The following is a 21,535-nucleotide window of genomic DNA, read 5'->3' on the forward strand; positions in this document are numbered from 1 at the left end:
CCTGCCGTTCCTGCCTCTCCTGGGAAGCCAGCATCGACTACAAACCTCTCTCGCGCTCCAGCTTTTGCAGGAGACGGGGTGAATGGAGCAGACGCATCTCCCCGGGGAGCACCTGGTACAGCCACCATCGGGTGGCCCTCGGACACCCAATCTGCTGCCCAGCGCTCTGGGAGCGGGCCCCGACGTGCTCCAAGCAGATCCCGCTACAGACAAAAAAGTGCCACTGAAGAGGCTGGACTTGCCTTCACCAGCCCAACCAGTTACACCGCGGGAACAGCCGGACTGGGAGACGCTGCAGACGCAAAGTTCAGAAGTGACATGGAAAAGCACCAGCAGGTTGAGCACCCCCGTCACCGTGCACCCCCAGCTTCGCTGGCAGGAGAGAACGTAGCCGGCTCTTCTGTATAAAACACACTTGGCACTTATGCAATGAGGTTTGATGAACTTACATACCGCACTGTATCTAGAAAATTAAGGTTAGGTTTCTGTGTTTATAGAAGAGACATCTAGCAATCAGCATGTACATTAAAATTACTTTATTACTAAAATATTTTTACATTTAGTAAAGATAACCAACCTGCAAATACCATGCTTCTGCTCCTCCTGAAAAAGGAAGCGCATAGGTAGGTTGAAGACAGCCAGCTAAGTAACTACGTTTGCCCTAGTAGCTTGTAAGTAGGCAGATGTGTTCACATTATCGTCATCCAAATATTTTCATCCAGTCTTGTTTGGGCTGCATTTAGAAACTGGGATCTATGTATAATTCGACAGCTGCATCAGTAACACAGTTTTAGAAAAACCTATTTATAGAAATTTCTCCCCCCTGGTTTCCAATAAAACTATACAACAGGTCCAGGAACAACTGTTCACCAGCTATTACATTTAGATTTCCCATTTAAACAACCAGGACAAAGTCCGTCCTGAGTTTTCTCCACTGTGAAGATACATTTCTCTTCTCACTTACTCAGAAGCGAAGCAGGAGCGAGTCCTCCAACACTGCAGGAATTCCAGCAGCATCACACCGAGGATGGCGTTTGGGCCCCACAGGTCCCAAAGGCGGCTCTTTTACTTGCATATACACAGGAGGATCGAGGCTGAGCACCCATGGGTCTCTTCATATCCTGCTCTTTTAAAGTTTATGAAACCAACAGGTATTTAAAAAACAGAAACAAACCCAAAATGAAACAAAAAGCCCCTTTGCCTGACTGTGCAGATCAGGTAACGTTAGCCAGATTTCGTCTACAACCATAAAGCAGCTGTTTGCTTTGTTGAAATTGTATTTTGACAGAACCAACTTTCAACTCCACAGCTTCGTGTCGGGACGCTGACCGCGAGAGATCATCACGGGCTCCTGCCCGGCGGGTGGCATCCTCAAAACAGGGATCCTACCCTCGGAGTACATGATCGTGTGAAAGCGAAGATCATAGTAAAAGTCAGACCTTGACACAGTATTAAACCAAATTTGTACACATAAAAATAATTGTACAGAGGAAGTATTTTCAGCAGAATACAATCTTTAAACATTGAAAAGAATATACAAAACCAATTCAAAGTAGCCTTCTGTACTTTAGTGTGTGATATGATTAAATACACCCAACAAGGAGGGTGCATGAAGACATCGCATCAGCGTAATGACATACTGGTGGTATTTGTTACAACAAAATACTTGATCTACCAGAATGGAAGAGGAATTCACAAAAAATGGATAAAAACCAAAGCCTGGAAACGGTAACAAACACACAGAAACAAAATGAAAATGTACTAAAATTTAATCATTCATAAAAGCTGTAATTTAATCTGTGACAGTAAAACACAAGAAGCAATATTAGAGTTGGTTTAGTATATTATATAGTTTTGCTTTTAAAGCCATAGAAATCAGTTATCCCAGTTTTTTTCCTATAAAAGACCCATTTTTCCAAAGCATTATGCACAAACATTTTTAATTAGAATATAATGGCAGAATGAAAATAATGATATTCCATAACTTTTAAATATAAAATGAAGTCAATGACTCAAAAAGTTATTTGTTGCAGTAAGTTCAAAGGGAAATTTCAGATAGCATATATCTATAGTTATAGATATATAACGGTGGAACTTTTTTAGTGCTTGATGGGGAGAAATTATGATAAAAGGGTCAATATGAAATTTTAATTATAGTAGCAATATCTAACATTTGAAATGCATCCATGCTCCTTTGTATAATCATACACTAGAGTCAATTATATTTATTTTCACATCTGTTAACTGCTATTGCAAAGGAGGAGTACTATCGTCTTAAATTTCCAAGAGATATACACAGAGCAATTTCTTTTTCCAGGGTCTGTGTGCAAACCATTTTAAGATCTAAATTCTTCTCAGAGTGTTTAAAAACAGGAGAAGCTTCTTCAGATATGTTATTAATTTCCATAAAGTTTTTGAAGTTGGGAATGCTGGCACTTTCCATTTAGGCAACAGTTCTTCATTCCTGCAATCTAGAAAAAGTAAAAAAAAAAGATGATGGAGGGATGTTTCTCATCCTACCGACGAGATGAACCGTCTCGAACAAAGGCCTGAAAGCTTCCCCAGACAACTGCCCGCACCCAGGCTTGTGAAAACACGCAGCACTTCAGCAGGAAGAGCTTGTCTTCCTCCAGTATTGGGGTTTGTTCCCTACCATCCTCCGAGTTTGGAGGTACAGAAAGAAAAGAGACTTTGGAAACCGTAACTCTAAGAAACAAGTTCTTGTTTTATCACGACTGCAGCAGAGCAGTGACAGAGGAGCCGCCACCCCGTCTTTCTGCTGTGATAACGATAGCGTCCTCCCAGCTCATCTGCTTTACGAGACAGGCAGCCTTCCAGTGGATTTTCAATTCAGCAATGGATGAACAACTTATGGGAGAGGGATTTCACCTTTTATACTTCTGAGATGCTCTTAAAGTCCGAGTTGGAGACCTCCCCGAGCCCTACTGCAGCTGTAACAAACAGGCAATGAATGGGGAAGAGATTTACAAAGAATGGGGGAGACACTGTGAAGCATTCTGACGACCTAGAGCAGATTTGGGGGCACATTATGAGAAGTCTCATCAGTAATTGACCGAACGCAGGAACTCCTTTAGCAGTGGCTGATAATTCAGTGCTACACTGCTGCCAACGCTGGGCTTTGCAGCGCAGGATCCCAGGCAGGAGGGCAAGGGCAGAAGCACACCGAGCCCGGCAGGGAGCACGTCCTCCCCGGGGCTGGGGAAGCCCGTCTCCAAGAAGTCATCCTGGCTGCCGCCACACTAGCTAAATTCAGATGTATCACCTGAGGAACAGGAAAAACCACTTGAGACTACTCTTCAATTTCTTTTCCTAAAGCCATTGTCTCCCCACAACCCTAAGCTATTGTTTTCTGGCATTCAAAGCTCAGGGTAAGAGACTCATCAATCAATAAAGCACAAGCCGTTAGAAGCCAGGTTAACTGCATAGCTCCATTTATCCTACTCAATCACACCTAGGCTACATAAATGGCCATCTGCAGCATGAACTTCAGATCTGGCAGAAGGCAGAGCCACCTATTTTCAGGAATTCATCCCTGAAATCCTCCTATGACCAGGGGTTTGTCTTTAACGCTGTAGGGCAAAGGGCACTTGAGTTGCTTTGCCAGCTACGCTGCACCTATTTATGAAACTAAAGAACAGAATACAGAGCTTCTGATGGGTCACAGAAATCATCAGACGATTGCTGCCTGAACAGGCAAGTTGACAGCCTGTGCAGCCTAAGATCACGAAGGCAGCCGGCACAGCCAGAGCGCTGCAGCGAGTTCATTGCTCCCCGACTCGTCCCCACGGGGCCGGGCTGCCACTCTGCCCTGCTGCGCTCGCAGACTGAACGCGCTTTGCGCTACAACCACCATTTGGGACGATCTGCTCACTTTCTGACCATTGCTTACTTCCTAGCGCCGAGACGAGCCATTTACCCCGCACCTTCTCTGCCTCCGAAGGGTGCCATGCAGCACACGCGTGTGCTAACAGGCGAACAGCTCACAGGCAGCCTAGGCGGTATTTCTGTCCAAAACTTGAAGCTACAGAAATGCCGTTTTCTTTCAGGAGTGCGACAGAACAGCTGTAAGCACACAGAGTACCCTGCCAAGATACACAGGAAGATTATTTATAGCTATGTCCAACCTTGGGGTGTGTTTTTGTTTTTGGTGGGGTGTTTAGTTTTTTTTTGGTGGGCAGCTTTTTATTTCTGCACCGTTGAAATCCATGTCCCACCCAAACCAATCTGCAATTGTCCCCATAGCACCTAGGACTGAGACAGCAGCTGCAGCAATAACAAGTGACATAGATGCTACCAAATTTCAGCAGAGGATAAAAAGGAAGCAAAACTGAGCCATGGTGCCACAAGACAGACAGAGAACCTGCAAGAGTAAAAAGGAAGTTCCTGCTCTGTTGCACTCATCAACCCAAGCAAAGGGGAAAGGGAGAGAAGCTGGTATTTCTCTGCCAGGTCAGTCAGTGCAACTGACTTTTAAAAAAGTCCAACAAATGCGGCAGAATGGGAAGGAATTTTGTATTTGGGAGCAGACAGAAGAAAGAGGAGTGGAGGGAAGGGGAGCGAGTCCTTCCCCTGCTGGGAGCAGCTCACGGTCCCATCGCCTGAGCTGTGGGTGTAATTCAGACACCTCTTACCTGGCTCAGATCTGCTGCGTGATGGGAGTCTAAAGCAGCAGACACGATTTCTTTTTAGGCTTCTTCTTTTCCACTGGTGTTTTCCTATTTATCTGTCTGACCAGGTCATAAAAGATCTGAAAATGAAAAACACAAACTGAAAAAATCAAAGCGATAGAACGCTACGCAAGTATCAAAAATTAGGCAAGTTGGCAAGCTGATACTCTTTCCTGGTGGCTGCAGTCTTATAAATTCAATTAAACTGCTTGCATTTACTTAAACATGTTTCTCAGGCAACTGCTTATGGAACAAGAGAGCACAAAGCTCACTTCAGTGTGCAGAATATAAGGGAGCTGTAAACTCTCATCCTGCAGCATACAGCTTTCCCCTTCAGGCTGCATATGACCAAAGGCTTCAGAAGAGTACGGCAGTGAAACGGCCACAAATCCCTTGCTTTGGAAAAGTGGGAGAAAACTGGGAAAAGACAAAAGGTTTTTTAAAAGACAGGTATAATATCCTTGAGGATCATCATCTCACTGGTGCTCCCTGGGCTGATGAGTGTCTCTGCAGAGCACTGCTACACCACCAGCAGCGTATTCTCACGGGAAGGAAAGGCATCCCTTTTCCCTGGCTTTCACCTTCAAAAGTGGTCTTCATTCACCCGCTGCACAGGATGCACTGTCAATTTTCCTCTTCGCCAAACAGATTCGAGCTGTTAATCACCTCACCTTTTTGCCTGGTCTAATCTTTTGAGTTTATTAATAAAATTTGCAAGGAGAAGCAAAACATATGCCCTGAACTCAGACATTTCCAGAAGGGGATGATTACAGGGGCCTCTTTCAGCTTCAGAGACGAGTTTCTTGTGAACGCTTTTGCTGTGAGTTGTTTTCCCAGCACTACTCAACCCATTTATAGCAAAATGAGCTTTGCAAAAATGCTTGGAGCTGGATCACAGTATTGAGGAGAAATATTTAAACCTTCAGAAAGCTCCACCCTTGTCCTTGTTTACTTTTTTCCTTCCTGGAGTGGCTGACAGCTCACAAATTCTTACTGATTCCAAGGAAATTCAGAAGACAAAGAAACAGTTTATAACAAATTGCAACAACTGGAAACTTAAGATTTTCCAGCTATTACCTACATGAAAAAGCACTAGCGCACAGTTAAATAGTTTCAAATGGAATGAATATGATGGTGGCTTTATCAAGAGCTCATGTAAAATATTTTAAAATAGCATTTGAGTTGCTCACGCTACTCCTTTACTAAGGTTACTGCTACAGTTTTCTGCTGTCAGCCTCAGGCAAAAGTAGCAGTTCATAATCTCCAGTGGACACAGCCAAGACGTTCACAAGTGTACAGATGAGATACAGAGAAAAAGTTTCTGTAGGAGAAACCAATTAGTAAGTGGCATCTTCTATGCTGATGCAAAACAGCTTTCAGTATTTAAGCCTTTATAAACAAGAGCCAAGACGATTTGATTGTGATTATGATGTGCAGGAGGAGTCTGAACTTCTAAAGGCACACAGAAATTTATCACCCTTTTGCCCAGATTTTAACAAAGTTAGAAAGTCCAAAAGTAGCTAAAAACCAAAACCCAGAATAATGCAAATGCTTCCCCAGTCCATGAGCCAGCAGAACAAACAAATAACCAGTACAATAAGTTGCTTGATTCACAGTGTTTCTTGTCTTTGATTTCCTCAGCTGTTATGCTTTTCATAACCAGACAATATAAACTGGCAGAAAACCAGAAAATTAAAATCACAATAAAACCAGAAACTAATCTTCCAGTTAATAATTTTCTTCTCTGTGATCCGAGTTTCACTGGAGGCAGTAGACAGGACAGGGAAATACAGAGACACAGGATTCACACGTAAAGGATGACTGTATGTAAACCACGGGCGTGCATTCGCCCCAGGACGGTTCAGTGTTCTGCCTACTAGAGAATCCCCTTTCCTGCACAGCTCTCAGGAGAGCTTTAAGGCAACTTTGGCTAACGTGAGGTCAGTCTCTGCCACAAATTGCAGAAATATAAATAAAACAGAATTTGTTATACTCCATGGTGATCCGTTCGATGACTGAGCCACTAGTTTCTTCATTAACAGTCATAGTTTTACTACAGCTCAGACACACACACACAAAAATCCCTTCTGGCAGGAGTCTAGCTCAGTGAGCTATATTTACCGGGTTAGATTAGTGCACACTACAGCTAGGCTAATCCCAACCACAGAAGCTGCAATTCATTCAGCCTGGAGCTCCCTTCCCTTTCAACTGGGTAGATGCAGTGCTGCGCACATCCCACTAGCTGCCAAATTAACGCTGGGTCCAGTCCAAGATCCTACTGCTCCCGCTTATCACACAGCCTCCTAAACGGTCCCAGTTATCTCCTGGCACCAAACCAGCTACGCTCAATGGGGTCACCTTAGCTTTTGTGGCTGGAAACCTGGCCTCTGTCACAGTCAGATAATTCACAGCAGAGAATAAAAACTTGGTGCTGATGTCAAGCAGAGCTCCCTCAGCAGAACCACACTACCTCAGGCAGCAGCAAAAGGCACACCGATTGCAAAGGTGTTTCTTATTTAGACAAGGGGAACTGCTTAGACAGATAATATGTTTGGACACTGTCTCAGTAAGTTAGTAGCTTACCAGAGCAGGACTGTGATGGGATGTCTGCTTGAGCAACCAGACATAGCAGGAATGTGAAAAGCAAATACTTTCAAAACCAACAGCCAACACTATGCAACATGACATGTAATACAACGGGGCATAATCCATGTTCTGAACAGCAGCAGCAGTTATCTTGAAAAAAGTATACTTTCCAAATAAAGTTTATCTAAGCGAAGACTCATCCAGTTGACTGGGCTTACTCAGGACCCTCTGCTATTCACGTCTTCTGACAGGCTATAGAAAGCACTTACCTGGAGAAGTCACCCACCCTTTACAGAGAAAAAGGAACAGATCTCCTTAAAACAATCAGAAAGCAGTAGCTAAATACACTGCATTGCAAGCCTTTCTTAGGCTGAAATTTCAGAATCATCCTGAATCTTCCCAGTTAAGAAATATATGAAGGACTGCACGCTGGTTTAATGTGGCACTCATGCTGAAGTAGGAAAGACAAGGGAACAGCTGATAGTTACCTCATTAACATTGATTTTAGACTTTGCAGACGATTCTAGAAAGGCACAGTTACACCACTGTCTTGCTAAGTTTTGACCCTGCTCCTTGCCGACTACACGCTCTTCCTCCAGGTCACATTTATTGCCAACCAGAATCATTGGAACCTGGAGAGGAGACAAGCAAGAACAAGAGATGCATCAGCAAGTTAACGTACAGCGCGGACTGTAATGCTATGGCTTACAAAGGCACGTGGGGGGCGGGGGGAAGACAATATAGACAGTATGAAAAACAATAAAAATCGGAAGTTCAGCAGAGCTCACAAACTGGACTGGAATTTAGATGCCTGCTGGGAAAGGGTTGACGAAAGTCGATGCTACAGACAACCTGGTTCACTAAGAATTAAGCACATGGAGGACACCGTAAAACCAAATGGTAATACTTCAGCACAATCTTAAGTTAGTAAAGATTTATTTTCTGGTCTCTACATCCAACACCATTCTAGTCAAAAACTTAATTTACTACTGAAATGCCATTTCAGGACTTTCACGTGACAGTAGGCTAAATTGCCTGCCAACTTAGCCTATTTTAGACAACAGAACATACAGCACGTGTTTTAAGACATACATTATATATTTCAGCCCCTTTGACCTGCCTTGTCAACCTGTTGTCAAGCCACACAACAATAAATGGAAGCGCCTTTGAAAAGCACTGCCCTGGACATGGAATAAAAAAAGAATAGTCCTGTGCAGCTAAGTATTCCCACACAAGACCACCTGCCTTTCTCATCTCAATACAATGTCATACTACTGACATGGTTTGCATACACGCAGAAAAGAGGATGTTCACTACACAAAAGGCACAAACACTGTGCTTGATATTTACTAGCTTAGAATAATTAAAATTTCCAACTAGTGACCACCTAGCAGCTCAGCTCCTGAAAGGACACCATTTCCAATAAATAATCTCATGCAATATTAAAACAAACATCTGATACACATTCAAAAGATTCATCCTAGACCCATGACGCAAATACAGGCAAATCATTTGTTCAAGCCAACGATGAAAGGGCATCTGCCCCTCTCCTCAAGCTGTTGGCTTTCTAAAGTGTCTGGGTGAGTCACCTTCTTGCTCCTTCATGAGGAAGAAAGTGCCTTGGGGAAACCATATTCCTTGTGACATTTCCTACAGAAAAACAGAGAAATTTAATACCGTAGGAAAACGACCTTGGCTGTAGTAAATGCTTATTATCAATGTGCTTGCTGCACAGAAAGGAGGAGTCCCTCGGCTTGCCCAGCCCTCCCACAAACGGCACAAGGGGCAACAGAAAGGACGGGTCTCTCGCTCAGCCGTAGCTCACCGGTTTCTCACAGGGGCTGCGATTGTATTTGCTTGGCGCAGTGCGGAGAGCCAAGTGCAATCTGCACTCATTAAGTTATAAATCTGTTTGTCTCAAAGTATCAGAGTAAGCGTTGGTAGCACTGGTGAGTGTAAGCAGCAGGAGACTTGCTCTCATCAGTTATGTTTCGATACCGAGTTAAAACTCTTTCAGGAGAAAGAAATTGGGCAAAAAGATAGATTAAAACCAGTACTAAGACATCTTCGAAATAACGTCCTGATACATAATTTCAGAAGGCTTTCTCTGCTTCTCAGGCAGTCTCTACCACGGCTGTAGCCCACCAAGATGTCACAAATAGGTAGAAAAGACCTTAAACAAGCAAACAAAAAATACCCAAAGCACCCAGAAAACCTCAGTAACAACCCAAACTACCTACCCTCAGGTGCCATTTCCATACCTACAAGATGGTGAGATTACAGCGCAGTCCCAGTCGCTGCCTGCCCCTCCTGCAGGACCCTTCCCCAAGGGCTGCGCAGCTGGGGCCCCCAGCCCAACACTGCACGGCTCCCCAGCTCCAGCCCGCACATTTTCACAGCCTGTCTGGAGACAGATACGCAGTTCAGGACTTTCTACGCCTGAAAATTGCTGGTTACATATCATTTTGAAATTTGCTTTTACAACCTGCATCTCGTAGATCTTAGGGGATGACACAGCCAGAGCTAAGGTGGATTTTGAAACGCGGGACCACAGCAAGATCTGCAGGACGCACTGCAGCGCTTTGCATGCACACAACAGCGACAGCATCCTGTTTCCCTTACGCTATGTAAGAGTAGGAAAAAACCTAAAGAACTGCTGATAATGGGTGTGCACCCCACTCCATTTCCTGAAGCATTTAATTCTTTGAACAGAAAATGAGTACTTTCCAGCTAGAAAATAAATCGTTATCCACTTCCTTTGGTAATTTACAACACACTGTACATTTTTAATCTACTTCAATATCAATATTTGTAGTCTCTTCCCAATTCAACTGCACTCAAGATTACTTTTTGTATTTCAAAATCACAGCCATACTGATTAGCAAATGATCACATTTTTATTTTTGAGAAATAGATTTTACTTATTACATCAGAAACCTGAAGTCATGATACAGATGAGGCAAATCCAAAAAAAGCTTATTTCACATCAGAGACCAATCGAATATTTACAACTATATCAGCTTAATCCCATTCTTCACAGTTTTCTAGACAGTTAAGAGAAATTTTCCCATAACAAAACAAGAAAATGTGTTTTGAACATGTTCAGCAAAAAAATAAAGTATATTAAGATGTGAAATCATAGGACAAAAGTGATACTTAGATGGGTAAACAGTATAGGTTTGAAAGACATGAAACTCTGTAAAAGGTTATTTCAAAAGGCAGTAATTGTTTATCGTAGAGCCAAAAGCAGAGTTTGATGAACAACTAGCTTTTGATCATTTACTATTTCATGTAGAAGACTGGAATGTAAACCTTGTTAGACATACATAAATGTAATGGTTTAAGTATTGGGACTTTAAAAGACACATTCTGAAACTAAATACAGGAAGGAGTGCATTTTCCTAACTCAGCAGAACATGGTTTAAATGTTCAAAAGGTTCTCAAGCTTGGATTCAACAAGTAACATCCCCCTAACACAAAATAAATAAATGCATTTTAATAATTAAATCAAATCACTGAAGTAAAAATGAAAGCAACAGCCTCTATTGTCTGATGAACTTGACCAGCTTACAGTGCAAATTCCCCTCTGGCGAGTGCAGCTGAGCGAAGCGCTGGGCTCTGGCCGAGAGGCTAATAAAGGACTCACGTTACCAGGGATTTATGCAAGCATAATCCCTACCTCAATGAAAATCAGTTTTGCATAAGTAGAATTTCAGCTTGTTAAACCAAGGAGGGAACCAAAGCCATTCAAAACAAGGTAATCAGCATGTGGGACAATGAAGATCCAAGAGAAAGAAGCAGCCCTGAGAGGTTGCCCTCAGCTCCAGAACGGCCGAGCCGCGGGCTGTGCTCATCCCACCCCGGCGCACTCTGCTCATTGCTCAAACTGCATTTTCCTGAACGGTTATTTCAATACAATGCACATGGCTTACCTAGGATTTGGCCTAAGTAAGTGTCCCAGCCCTGTTTACCGATCACCGCCGCTCCCCCGGCCCCAGGAGCGCTGTAAGGAGATAAGGGCTGGGAGTGAGAGGCTGCCGCTGCTTCCGCAGCTCCGCTGGTGAGCCATAAAGTGGCTGACACAACCCGAAAGCAATCGACACGAAAGGCAGCGGCTACTTTTAAGCGGCCAGTGGAAAAAAATAGGCAATCTTTTTCACACTCCTCAGGGCAAACCCTTGAATACATTATCAACTGTTAGGCAAAAAAAAATTAATTTCAGCTTCTTCTGGAGGAAGCCTACACAGAGAGAGAGCTCCCACACGTCTCCACCAGCCACATGGCTACCACAGCAAAAGCCACCGGCAACCTCACCTACATAGCACGTTTAGAAATTAAAAGCCTGCCAAGGAGTTCCAATTACAGGAGCTGGGGCCTGAACTGGAAATACAGTAAATAGTTTTCTTCTGTCAAACAGGACTGAATGCAAACCATCTTAATGTAATTTTTCCTTATTTTAAAGATGGTTTTAAACAACCAAAATTACAACCTTGCGTCACTAGCTAAGACTCTTTCAGAGTCTCTTAATGATTTAATTCATACAACTGTGTGATCTCCTTTGGGTTACAGATTTTGTCAAATGACCGAAGGAACAAAGAACACTGTCGAGAGTTTAAAAGCCGTGGACTGTGAGGGTGGTCTGCAGCGCACCGCTGCCATTCACAGGGACAGGCACACCCGCAGCGCAAAGCTGAACCCTCCCTGCTCGCACACGCGCGTCGTGGGAGCGACAGACCCCAGCCACAGACCCTTAAACATCCTCCTCCGTTCTTCAGAAAGGGATAAGCACATTTTCAGATGATAACCTAGAATTCTGTAAAAGTTTTGGTTCAGCATTCAGAAGACAATTCAAGAGAAAGCTGATGGGCTCTCACAGCTGATGGATTTGGGTGAAGCAGAGCTCACAAACCAAGAGACGCTGCACAGGTACAGTAAGGGAATCTCTACTTCGTGCAACAAGACCCAGGAATACTTAATCTAATGAGCAGCACCGGCAGCCGGAGCGGAGACAACAGAACAGGCTCCCATCCTGCCTTCCCAGCCCCTGCTGACACTGCCCTCTCACACAGAGAAATGAAAATGAAGGAACCTTCAGCGATTTCCCAAAAAAAGGCTATTAATACTGATGACACTCAAATTACAAAGCACAGTTTGGTCAATAAGCTGAACACGTCCTTTCTATTTGCAGTTCAAGTTCACCGACTTGGATTATGACCCGTACGCACGCGAACGGCCCAGAGGGGCACAGCGTACAACACCGCCCCGCTCCAGGACTCGAGAGACTTCACAGCCGACCTTCAGGAAACGTCACGGCTTTGTGCTTCAATTTCCGCTCCATGCATTTGGGAAAAGCGGTGTTAGTCTCCATTGTAAGACAGCTGCAGATCTACTGAGAACATCATTATTGATGAGTTCGACTATTATTTTTCCTTAACTTTGAGGGAAACAAAGTACCGCTACAGCACAGTGAAAGAAGAAAATGCAAATACTGGAAAGGAGTTAAAAGGGGGGGGGGGAGGAGTTGTTTTCAATCAACTCCCACCGTTTCTAAAGACTGTTAGACTTCCAGTACATGTGAAAATCTGGTTTCATTATGCCCCTTAGCAGGTGTTGGGCCTCAAATAACAACACTGAAAATAACAAACAATGCTAAGGAAGCTTACTTCAACACAAAACTTTCCTATACAGCAAAGAATATTCTTAGAAAGAAATTTTGCTCACAAATTCCTGTATGTTTATTTACAAACACATTTTAAACAGTTGCAGAAGAAAAAATATTCTACTTACATCTTCAGTGTCCTTAACCCGTAAAATCTGTTCCCGCAGGTCCTGTAAGTCGTTAAACGTGGACTGTGCTGTTATAGAATATACTAGTGCAAACCCTTGACCGTTCTTCATATAGAGATCCCTCATTGCTGTAAATTGCTCCTGTAATCAAATATTTTTAGAAGTAATTAGCTAGTGAATGCAGTTAATGAACATTTACAAAGGAATACTTTTATTGTAATGGAGACAAGAATATAGTACCATACAGCATGCATTTACATTTTTACCCCTTACAGAAATCCACTGAAGCATGCAAATTTAATAAAAGCATTAACACATCTCTTTCCCTTTGGTTTTTCTCCCCTAATAGAGAAAAAGACTTCTTGAAAAAATGGGAAAAAGATCAGGAGCAGCAATAAAAACATATTTGCAGACGGACTGTTGTATGCCCCAAACCATAATACAAGGTGTCAAGATTTGGCTGACATATTTTGTAGCGATCTTTCATTTATTTTCTGATACGGTGTTAAGCACGAGTCTGCCATCAGACCAATTCCCCAGACAACAGATATGGACTGGAAATGAAATTTCTCCTCTAACACAATATTGAAACAGGCCTAGGTGTCACACACTCACGATTTATTGTGAGCACGACTGCGTGGGAAGGCATTGCCTGATCACCTCTGAACATCTGCAATTATATAGTAGTCATCTCCAGCGTGAAAATGGTTTAAAGGTTCAATGCAATGAAATGCAAGAGCAGGCTGGAAAATCTATACCAGATCAGAGCTGCCTTTGTCCACGCCTGTGAAAGGAAGCTTTACCAGGACTGTGTAACAATGATTTCTGCTTTCACGCCTTCGCATCGCTGTTGATTATTTTCAAAGCTTTCTAAATAAAGCTAACTTTTACGAAGCATGTCCTCCCCCTGTGATGTGCACTCAACCATTACAAGGTCTGTTTACGTAGTGACAGGACTTTGCATGGCGGTAAGCGATGCTGGCGTGGCAAAGGGAGTTGCTGCGTGGCCCCGGCTGCTCTCGGGCTGGAAGGATGACATGGGCCTCCCAAAGCAGGACAAGGCAGCACCAGGGAGGTGCCACCTGGGTAGAGGAGTATTCCTTGACAGGTACAGAATCTTTACAGATTGAATCCTCTCCAGGTGGGCTGATGTGACATGCTGGGAGGAGATCCCTATGCATTGCCTGGAAGTAGCTTCAATCCACATGGACGTATCCACTTCCCTCCCCACGGGAAGGGGAAACTGCTCCCTTCAGTCCTGTTTGGGGAAAAGCCCTAGAGCGATGCAACCTACTTACTGAATGAGTATGTAGTACAAGAGGCTGAAACAGCAAGGTATTACAGACTTGGATTTAAAAGAAGCAGTCACAATGATTCAGCGTGTCAAACTGTGCCCACAATTAGCTACAGAACGATGCTGCCTTAGCACTGAGTCCTCCCCCTCTCCCTTCCACCTTTGTATCTTACCTTTATTTTAGTAGAGAGCCTGCTGCTTAAGACCTCACCTTTTTTGTCTGTGTATTCTGGCCACTTGCAAAATTAACATGTAAAATTATCCCGTATCAGTCTGTTGATAGCGAGACGATGGTGGATGGCAGAGAAGAGGCGAGTGGCACAGGATGCACCCACCTTTGTGTCCCAGCCCTGGGACACCGGCTGGGAACGGGTTCACAACGCTGCTGGCAGGGCTGCAGAAGGCTCATTCACCACACTGGGTTTTGGGTTATTTAACAAAACCTTTCAATTTAAATTATTGCAGCTGATCTATTGCAGGATTATTATACTAATGTAAGTTCTACTCTTAACACCTCACCTCATTCTTAACAAAGAAACTCCGTACCAATTAGAAAACAAAATTATACTTACTGTCCCTGCTGTATCGAGGATTTCAAGCATACACTGTTGACAGTCTACTTCCACTTGCTGGGGAAAAAAGGGAAGAGACAAATACAGTTAAAACTAAAAAGTCTGAAATGGGACAGGCAAGAGGAATACCAGCTTAATTTTTACTTCTGCTGCAAAGACCTCTATAAGCAAGCCAGCCACCTGCACTCCCCCAAGGCTAAGAGAGGCACCGCTATTAGAGGATTAATTACGCCCCAAGCCAGGCATTTGGGTCAGCTCACTTATGCTCCAGGACTCTGTTGATTGTAAAGGCCTAAATGAGCAGCTCACTGTAAACATCTCAACTTAAACAAGATAAAATCCACTCTTACAAATCAAAGGACCTTAAACTTCAATTTTTCTTTGCTGCTGGGGTAGAAGGGAGCAAGGAAGAAAAGAAAAAGCAAAATATTTAGTGATCCTCACAGTTAGGCTTAGCAAGTCTTCCACTCACTGAGAAATGTCTCAGATCCAAGGAGGGTAATTCCAGGAAAGTCAAATAAATTTAACAGCAGAACCTCATACCACAATTTACATGTAATTATCACAGGTACAAATGTTAAAACTTTTTGTTTGCTGTTTTGGTGCCTTTAATTATGGTAACATTTATGCTAATCTGTAAAACAATGGGTTACTTGACATCAGCCAAGTGAAGAAAGCAGCTCTGTTGACAGAATTACGTAACAGGACAGCATCAGGGATCCTGACAAGGACTTTTGCTCAGCAATTACAAGCCTGCATCCAAAACGGCTGTAAAGAATTTTATATGCCTTCAAACCAAGCAGAATGCATTTGAACTAAATGGCAAAGCAGCCATTCCTAAAAGAAAACAACAAAATGCAATTGCTATGCTACAGTAATATAACCTACTGTGATGAATGGTGTATATACCCTCTCTAACAGATAGCATACACATAGCAAATATTGGTATCTTTATTTTTTGAAGTAATAATTATATGTCAAATTACAGCAAACAGATGTGAGTAACAGTCTGACCCTAGTTTGGCTGAGCTGTTCCTGTCCCCAGACATCAATCAGAAGCACTGGCAGGAGGATGGGCAGTACACTTGTCTGCCAACCACCATAGCTCATACCCCAGCACAAGTGGAAATCGGTGATGGTTCAGGAAAACACACCAGACTGATCTCTGGGCAGGTGTAGTAACCTCTAACGAAGAAACAGGCAAACGGTGGAGAGCTGCAGCCTCGAGCTGCCTCAACCCGAGTCATCGGCTATTTAAAGTGAAAGCTCTTAGTAACAGAGGTTTAATCCTCCTGTTAAATAGAACTAAGTTAGGGAGTGCTGCAATTAACAGCAAAATTTGTCATTCCCTGATAATTCAGCTTTATAGTAGCGGATACAATTTGTCTGATGGCATTCGGAGGCCCTAAGCTAGTAAAGGACTCTGTAGTAAAAGAAAACTATCTGCATGAAACTACTTCCAAGACTGATGCTTTTCTATGCATCGCTTTCTTGCTGCGGTTTTATGCAGCCATAACATTTTCTCAGAAAAGACCCTTTCTTGTTCTGGTAAGCTTTCGTTGCATTATTAAAAAGAAGCAAGCTCTACGAGACTTGAAAGAAATAAAAATGATGTTGTTTTACCTTTCTGTATGAATCTTCTATTGTTGGGTCATATTTTTCAACAAAAATTCCCTGAACGAACTGTACAGTCTGGGGAGAAAGGAAAGAAGAAAAAAAAAAATCAAGAGAACTTGAACACGACCAGTAACATTTACCGAGAAGCACTTTATGAAAAAGTAACAACACAAAAACTACTCAGCACTGCTGTTAAAATTCAATAGTGGGGAGCAGAGAAAGAGACATCTAAATTATCCAATTTTAAAAATAAAATTTGCGTAGTTTCTGTTGTTTTAAGAATCACTTTATTCAAGCATGTTTTCTAGACTTTTTTGAAATGTAAGTTGTTTGCTTGCTTGCTTTTTCACAAAAGATGATATCCTAAAAAATGCCTTTACTTCAGTGCCTGCGACTTTAGAAGAATAAAAATCACCAAATATGGAAGACTTGAAATTTGATCAGAAGAACTGGCAATCTGTACACTGTGGAAAAGTTCGTTGTGGAAAATCCACATTTCAATTCAAATCATATTAGAGTTACAGTGGAGCTACTCTGGATTACATGCCCAGAGCACAGACATATTTCAGAGCAGCAAGTTAAATCTGGAGCATCTCCAGATACTCAATTTGTATTAAACCATTAAAGAAGGAAACATGATTCATTTCAAAGAGGAAGTCTTTCTTCCCCTATATAATAATTCAAAGCAAATCTACTCTAAACATTTCCCATCAAGTTGTCATTCAGATGCGGCCCGTCGCTGGACATCCACGCTCTGTACGTGGCATGCTTTGGCTCCTGTCAGTCCGCAGCTTTACTTGTCCTCTGCAAGGCAAAGCTTGCTTTTCCTTTTCACCTCGCATCCCCATGCTCTTACCTACAATAATCTGCAACAACATAGTGATGCAGCACAGGAGTGTCCGGAGGTTTGGTTGATGTTTGTAAAACAAGGTGGTGTGTGTTTGTAAAACTAAGCACCAAGAGCCCAGCACTTAATTTTGTCTCTAAAAAAATCAACAAACACACCAACTATCTTTTGTCAACTGAACTTTCCACAAGTTTTTTTAATACAAATGCTGCAAAGTCACTACCTGTTTTGAGAAGCCGTATTTTGTTTGGACAGAAGGCTGAGATTTTTCTGCAAGAGGGTTCACATTTGTCACACAAGTACTTGCAAACTTTCAGAGAGTGGCATACGCCAGATACACGCAGGATATCTCGCTGTACGCTGGAACCTGAGCAGTTCCTCACGGTTTGCTTTCTTTTAATATAAGAAGAAAAGATTTCTAGTACTACCTCATTTAAAAATCATCCTGTATCACTAAATAAACCTATTTTACACTCTAACGATCAAAGCCTTTGCTTCTCCAATATTTCCTTGTCACCTCCAGTCTGCTTTTCAGATAACAGACCTCAGTAAAATCATTACAGTAAGATACCACTATTAACATGGATTACAGCATTATACCAGCAATGGAACCCGACAATAAGAACTGTAGATTACAGATTACATTTTTGGTTAGTAGCTGTGCTAAGAATCCTACGAGAGTCCAAAGAAGGTTGCTATCTGCTAGGAGGCTAACACTGAAGCACTCAAGTCGGTCACATCTGTACCGTTCTATTCTGGGAACTGTGTTTGTGAACCAGCCTTCAATGCGAGAATCTGACCAACCACTCACGACATTTCATCTTTCTACTATAACACTCACAGTCGTCTTTTATATCTGCAAATACACTACTGCTCTGAAAGAAAGTTAACTGAACCCATGTATTCTCTTCTCAAATTGTTTTATTTCTAATAAATCACTGTTCTAACTTTTGTTATCTCAACTGGTGCTTGTGTGGTCACATAGACACCAATTACATACAATCATAATTACAATTATATTCAACTTCATTCGTAACCTATCTTACTATGTAATATTCTTAATCTCTGATGTACTTTACTTTTATTGATTATAGGATGAAAGAGAGGCCAAGGGAGAAGATACAGATCTGGGGTTATTTCAGGTTATGCATGGATCCAAGACTTTTATAACTTTCTATTAGTTTGGGGGTTGTGCGTCCCAACTTTGGTTTCCAGTTTTATATAGGACTATGCACAACTGGATACTCTTGGTAATACCGCCTACCCACTGACACTCCAGAAGACTTCTACTCTCATTAGAAATGGGGAGAAAGCTACCGTACAGGAAACAATTATACAGAAGTTGCAAAATAACTGTGCCTTAATAACTGTGAAGGGTTTTCTGCTATCCTGTCATCATTACCAAAAGGCACAATCGGCATCATATTGGCACAAAAGAGTTAAAACAGTAAGAAGGATTTGCAGTGAAACAACACCATATTGTAATGAAAACACAGAACTGAAAAGGAACACCAGCCTCTTTGTTAGACATTTCAGTTTATACAGTTCAAAGAAAGAAATTTTAAAGTGACCTCCATCTTATTTTATATCCCACCTTGTAATCTCTCCTTGCTAATGCTTGTAAGTAAGTAGACAGTCATCTTGAAAGCTAAATATTATTCACTCTTCACTGCTAATTGGCACTTATTGTGTCCTCTTATAAACCTAATGGGTCAATGTTGCATATGAATTACAATATATGCTTACTTAGCACCTAGACTGTCAAAAAGAATTTAACTTTTGTTTACTGCACTAATTATTCGCATTTCAGCCTTTAAAAAGGCCAGTGATGGATGCTGACTCAGACTGTACATCACAAATAAGGAAATTCAAGTATGTCAGATGCTGAATAATTTTTATGTACAGCATATTAATAAGCGCCCTATTTTACCTACTGAGTCTTTCAACATTACATAACAAAAGCAAGATAATCAAGGGGATGCTGGTGGAAAAAGTAATACAGTTTGCATAAGTTGCTGTGGAAGAATAGAGCGTATCAAAAAAATTTTACACGTACATCTTGTAAAGATTAGGATGGGATCTCTAAAAGAGTACATCAAATTTGATACATAATTGAATAATCTTTCCTCCTATTCATCTGGATTCTGCAGGTGATTTACCAAGGTTATTAGCAGCCCATTTCAGCAGAATAAACAACGGTGCAAGAAGCAGCGTCTACGGCATGAACGGCTGGTCAGCTATTATCATCTTCTGTGAAAAGCAACACGGTGTAGTTCCTTGTTTTAGATAAGTTTACACTTGAGCAGTTCTTTGCCTTTCTTGTTGGAGCGAGCTGCTTGACTGATTTGTGATAAATAGGCGACAGAAATCTCTCTTACAATGCTTTACTATCAACTCTGCTATGTAAACCTCTTATTAGAAACAACACAAGTACTTAAGGAGTGCAAAGTGTCATCAGTCTGCTTATCCCTCTGCACTGCACGTGCTGGAGGTGACTTCTCATTCTGCCCCGTGTTTTCAGTCCAGGCTGCTCATTCAGGTTCTACCCAGGATGGAAAACACACAGCCTTCAAGGTACGCAAGGCTGCAGCCGTCACTAATTCACTGCCACGCACGCCAAGACTTCATTCACTGTTCCAGTGTAGGTTAGGCTTTTAATACTTAGATACAGACATTCAGTCATTTACAATATTACACCCATGCGGGAAGCAGAAATGAAATGCTAACTATTGTAACAGTGATTAATCGCCTGCTGCTTCTCCAAAAACATGACAAACATTCACAGGTATTTCAGCAGGGTAACAGCGGCCACATGGAAGTCACTATGCACGTTAAAAGTAATACAAATACCCCAATGCACTTAATGAGCATTGTCTGCAGTAAGATAGGCCAATTTTGAAGTTTGTGTATGGGTTTCAGAACTGCTTCCCAAAACTCACCAAAGCGGACTTCCCCACACCTCCTGAACCAAGGACCACTAGCTTGTACTCACGCATGGTGTGGTCTGTTCAAACAGCAACGATCTGGAAAGCAGGAAAAAAGCCAACAGTTAAAGGCGTACCTGCACATACAGATTTATGACACTGTCTTCTGAAAGTAGCAACACGCTCCCCTTCTCCAAATACTCCCGAGAACAAAAATCTCTTTGGTAACAGCTATGATTTTTCCACCTGGGCACTCAAGTTTAGACGGCCGCTCTGACAGCCCCAGTTTACATGAGATGCCCAAAGCCGGACCTGTGAGCCTGCCGGTGCTCAGAGAGGAAGAGGATGAACACACCATGGTACAAACACAGCGCAGCCACACGCGCCCGCTCCCAGCCGCACTGGGTAGCACAAGTTCTCGCTGCCTGTCCTCTGCATTCTCAGCATTTTATAGCATAAAACAATGAGTATCGGACAAGAAAATGAGATCAGAAAGATGCAAATAGAGAGGTTTACTTCTCCCACCCACCCCCAGCAGGGAAGGATTTAGGTCAGTATTTTCTCTCTGGAAAAGGTCAGGCCTAACTTACGGCTGCCAAGGCAGAACCTCTCTGCTCGCCCAAGCAAGGACTCTGCCTTTTTATGGAAATCTTGCAACTCCCTCAACTTGCTACGCACCACCAGAAAACTTCTCATTCTCACCGAGATTCCCTGACAAATAAGGCAAATGACAAAGCTGGTGATAAACATTTTACACTATGTTTACGTTATAAGCCAGGCTGGGCTGTCCCTATCAACAGAGCTCAAGCAAACAATGACCTCAGCAGCTAATTATCTTCCCCCTCTTCCCCCAGCAAGATAGCGCTTTCTTCCCAAGTAAGGCTTCAGAAACACGAGTGCTATGAGGCTGGGCAAGCTGCATTTCTCAAAGGCATTTCAAACCAACGTTGCCACAGGATTTATGGGTTCACTGGCTACAGTTTGAGGATTGCTTTAAAAATAAAAATGTATTCCAAGTAGTTTGATAGAGAAATGTATCACCTTGTCGACTACCATTAACAACAGTCTGCGAAGAACAGGGACCATATTTTTAGCTTTGCAACTGTGGACAATTCCCTGACAATCTGTGTCTTGAGTTTATATAATCATTAAATCGGGACAGGTTTTTTTTCTATCATTTAAATTTCCAAGGGAAAGCTGTAAAACACAGAGTGGAAAGG

The 21,535-nt window shown here is 42.4% G+C and overlaps 1 protein-coding gene across 2 annotated transcripts in view; it reads right to left on the reverse strand.

Moving 5' to 3' along the window:
* Positions 1–523: 523 nt before the first annotated feature.
* The window catches only part of RAP1A (RAP1A, member of RAS oncogene family), a 41,533-nt gene continuing 20,521 nt past the window's right edge, over positions 524–21,535 (reverse strand). For both annotated transcript variants that reach the window (XM_019470365.1, XM_009272735.2), the window contains exons 3-9: positions 20,331–20,414; positions 16,551–16,619; positions 14,928–14,984; positions 13,062–13,202; positions 7,763–7,906; positions 4,653–4,768; positions 524–2,471 (exon numbers count right to left, since the gene is read on the reverse strand). In XM_019470365.1, the coding sequence (XP_019325910.1) occupies positions 4,682–4,768; positions 7,763–7,906; positions 13,062–13,202; positions 14,928–14,984; positions 16,551–16,619; positions 20,331–20,387 (555 nt within the window). In that variant the 5' untranslated portion in view covers positions 20,388–20,414 and the 3' untranslated portion in view covers positions 524–2,471; positions 4,653–4,681. The remainder of the gene's footprint in view (positions 2,472–4,652; positions 4,769–7,762; positions 7,907–13,061; positions 13,203–14,927; positions 14,985–16,550; positions 16,620–20,330; positions 20,415–21,535) is intronic.

Source organism: Aptenodytes forsteri, unplaced genomic scaffold, assembly GCF_000699145.1.
Source record: "Aptenodytes forsteri isolate BGI_AS27 unplaced genomic scaffold, ASM69914v1 Scaffold142, whole genome shotgun sequence".
NCBI lineage: Eukaryota > Metazoa > Chordata > Aves > Sphenisciformes > Spheniscidae > Aptenodytes > Aptenodytes forsteri.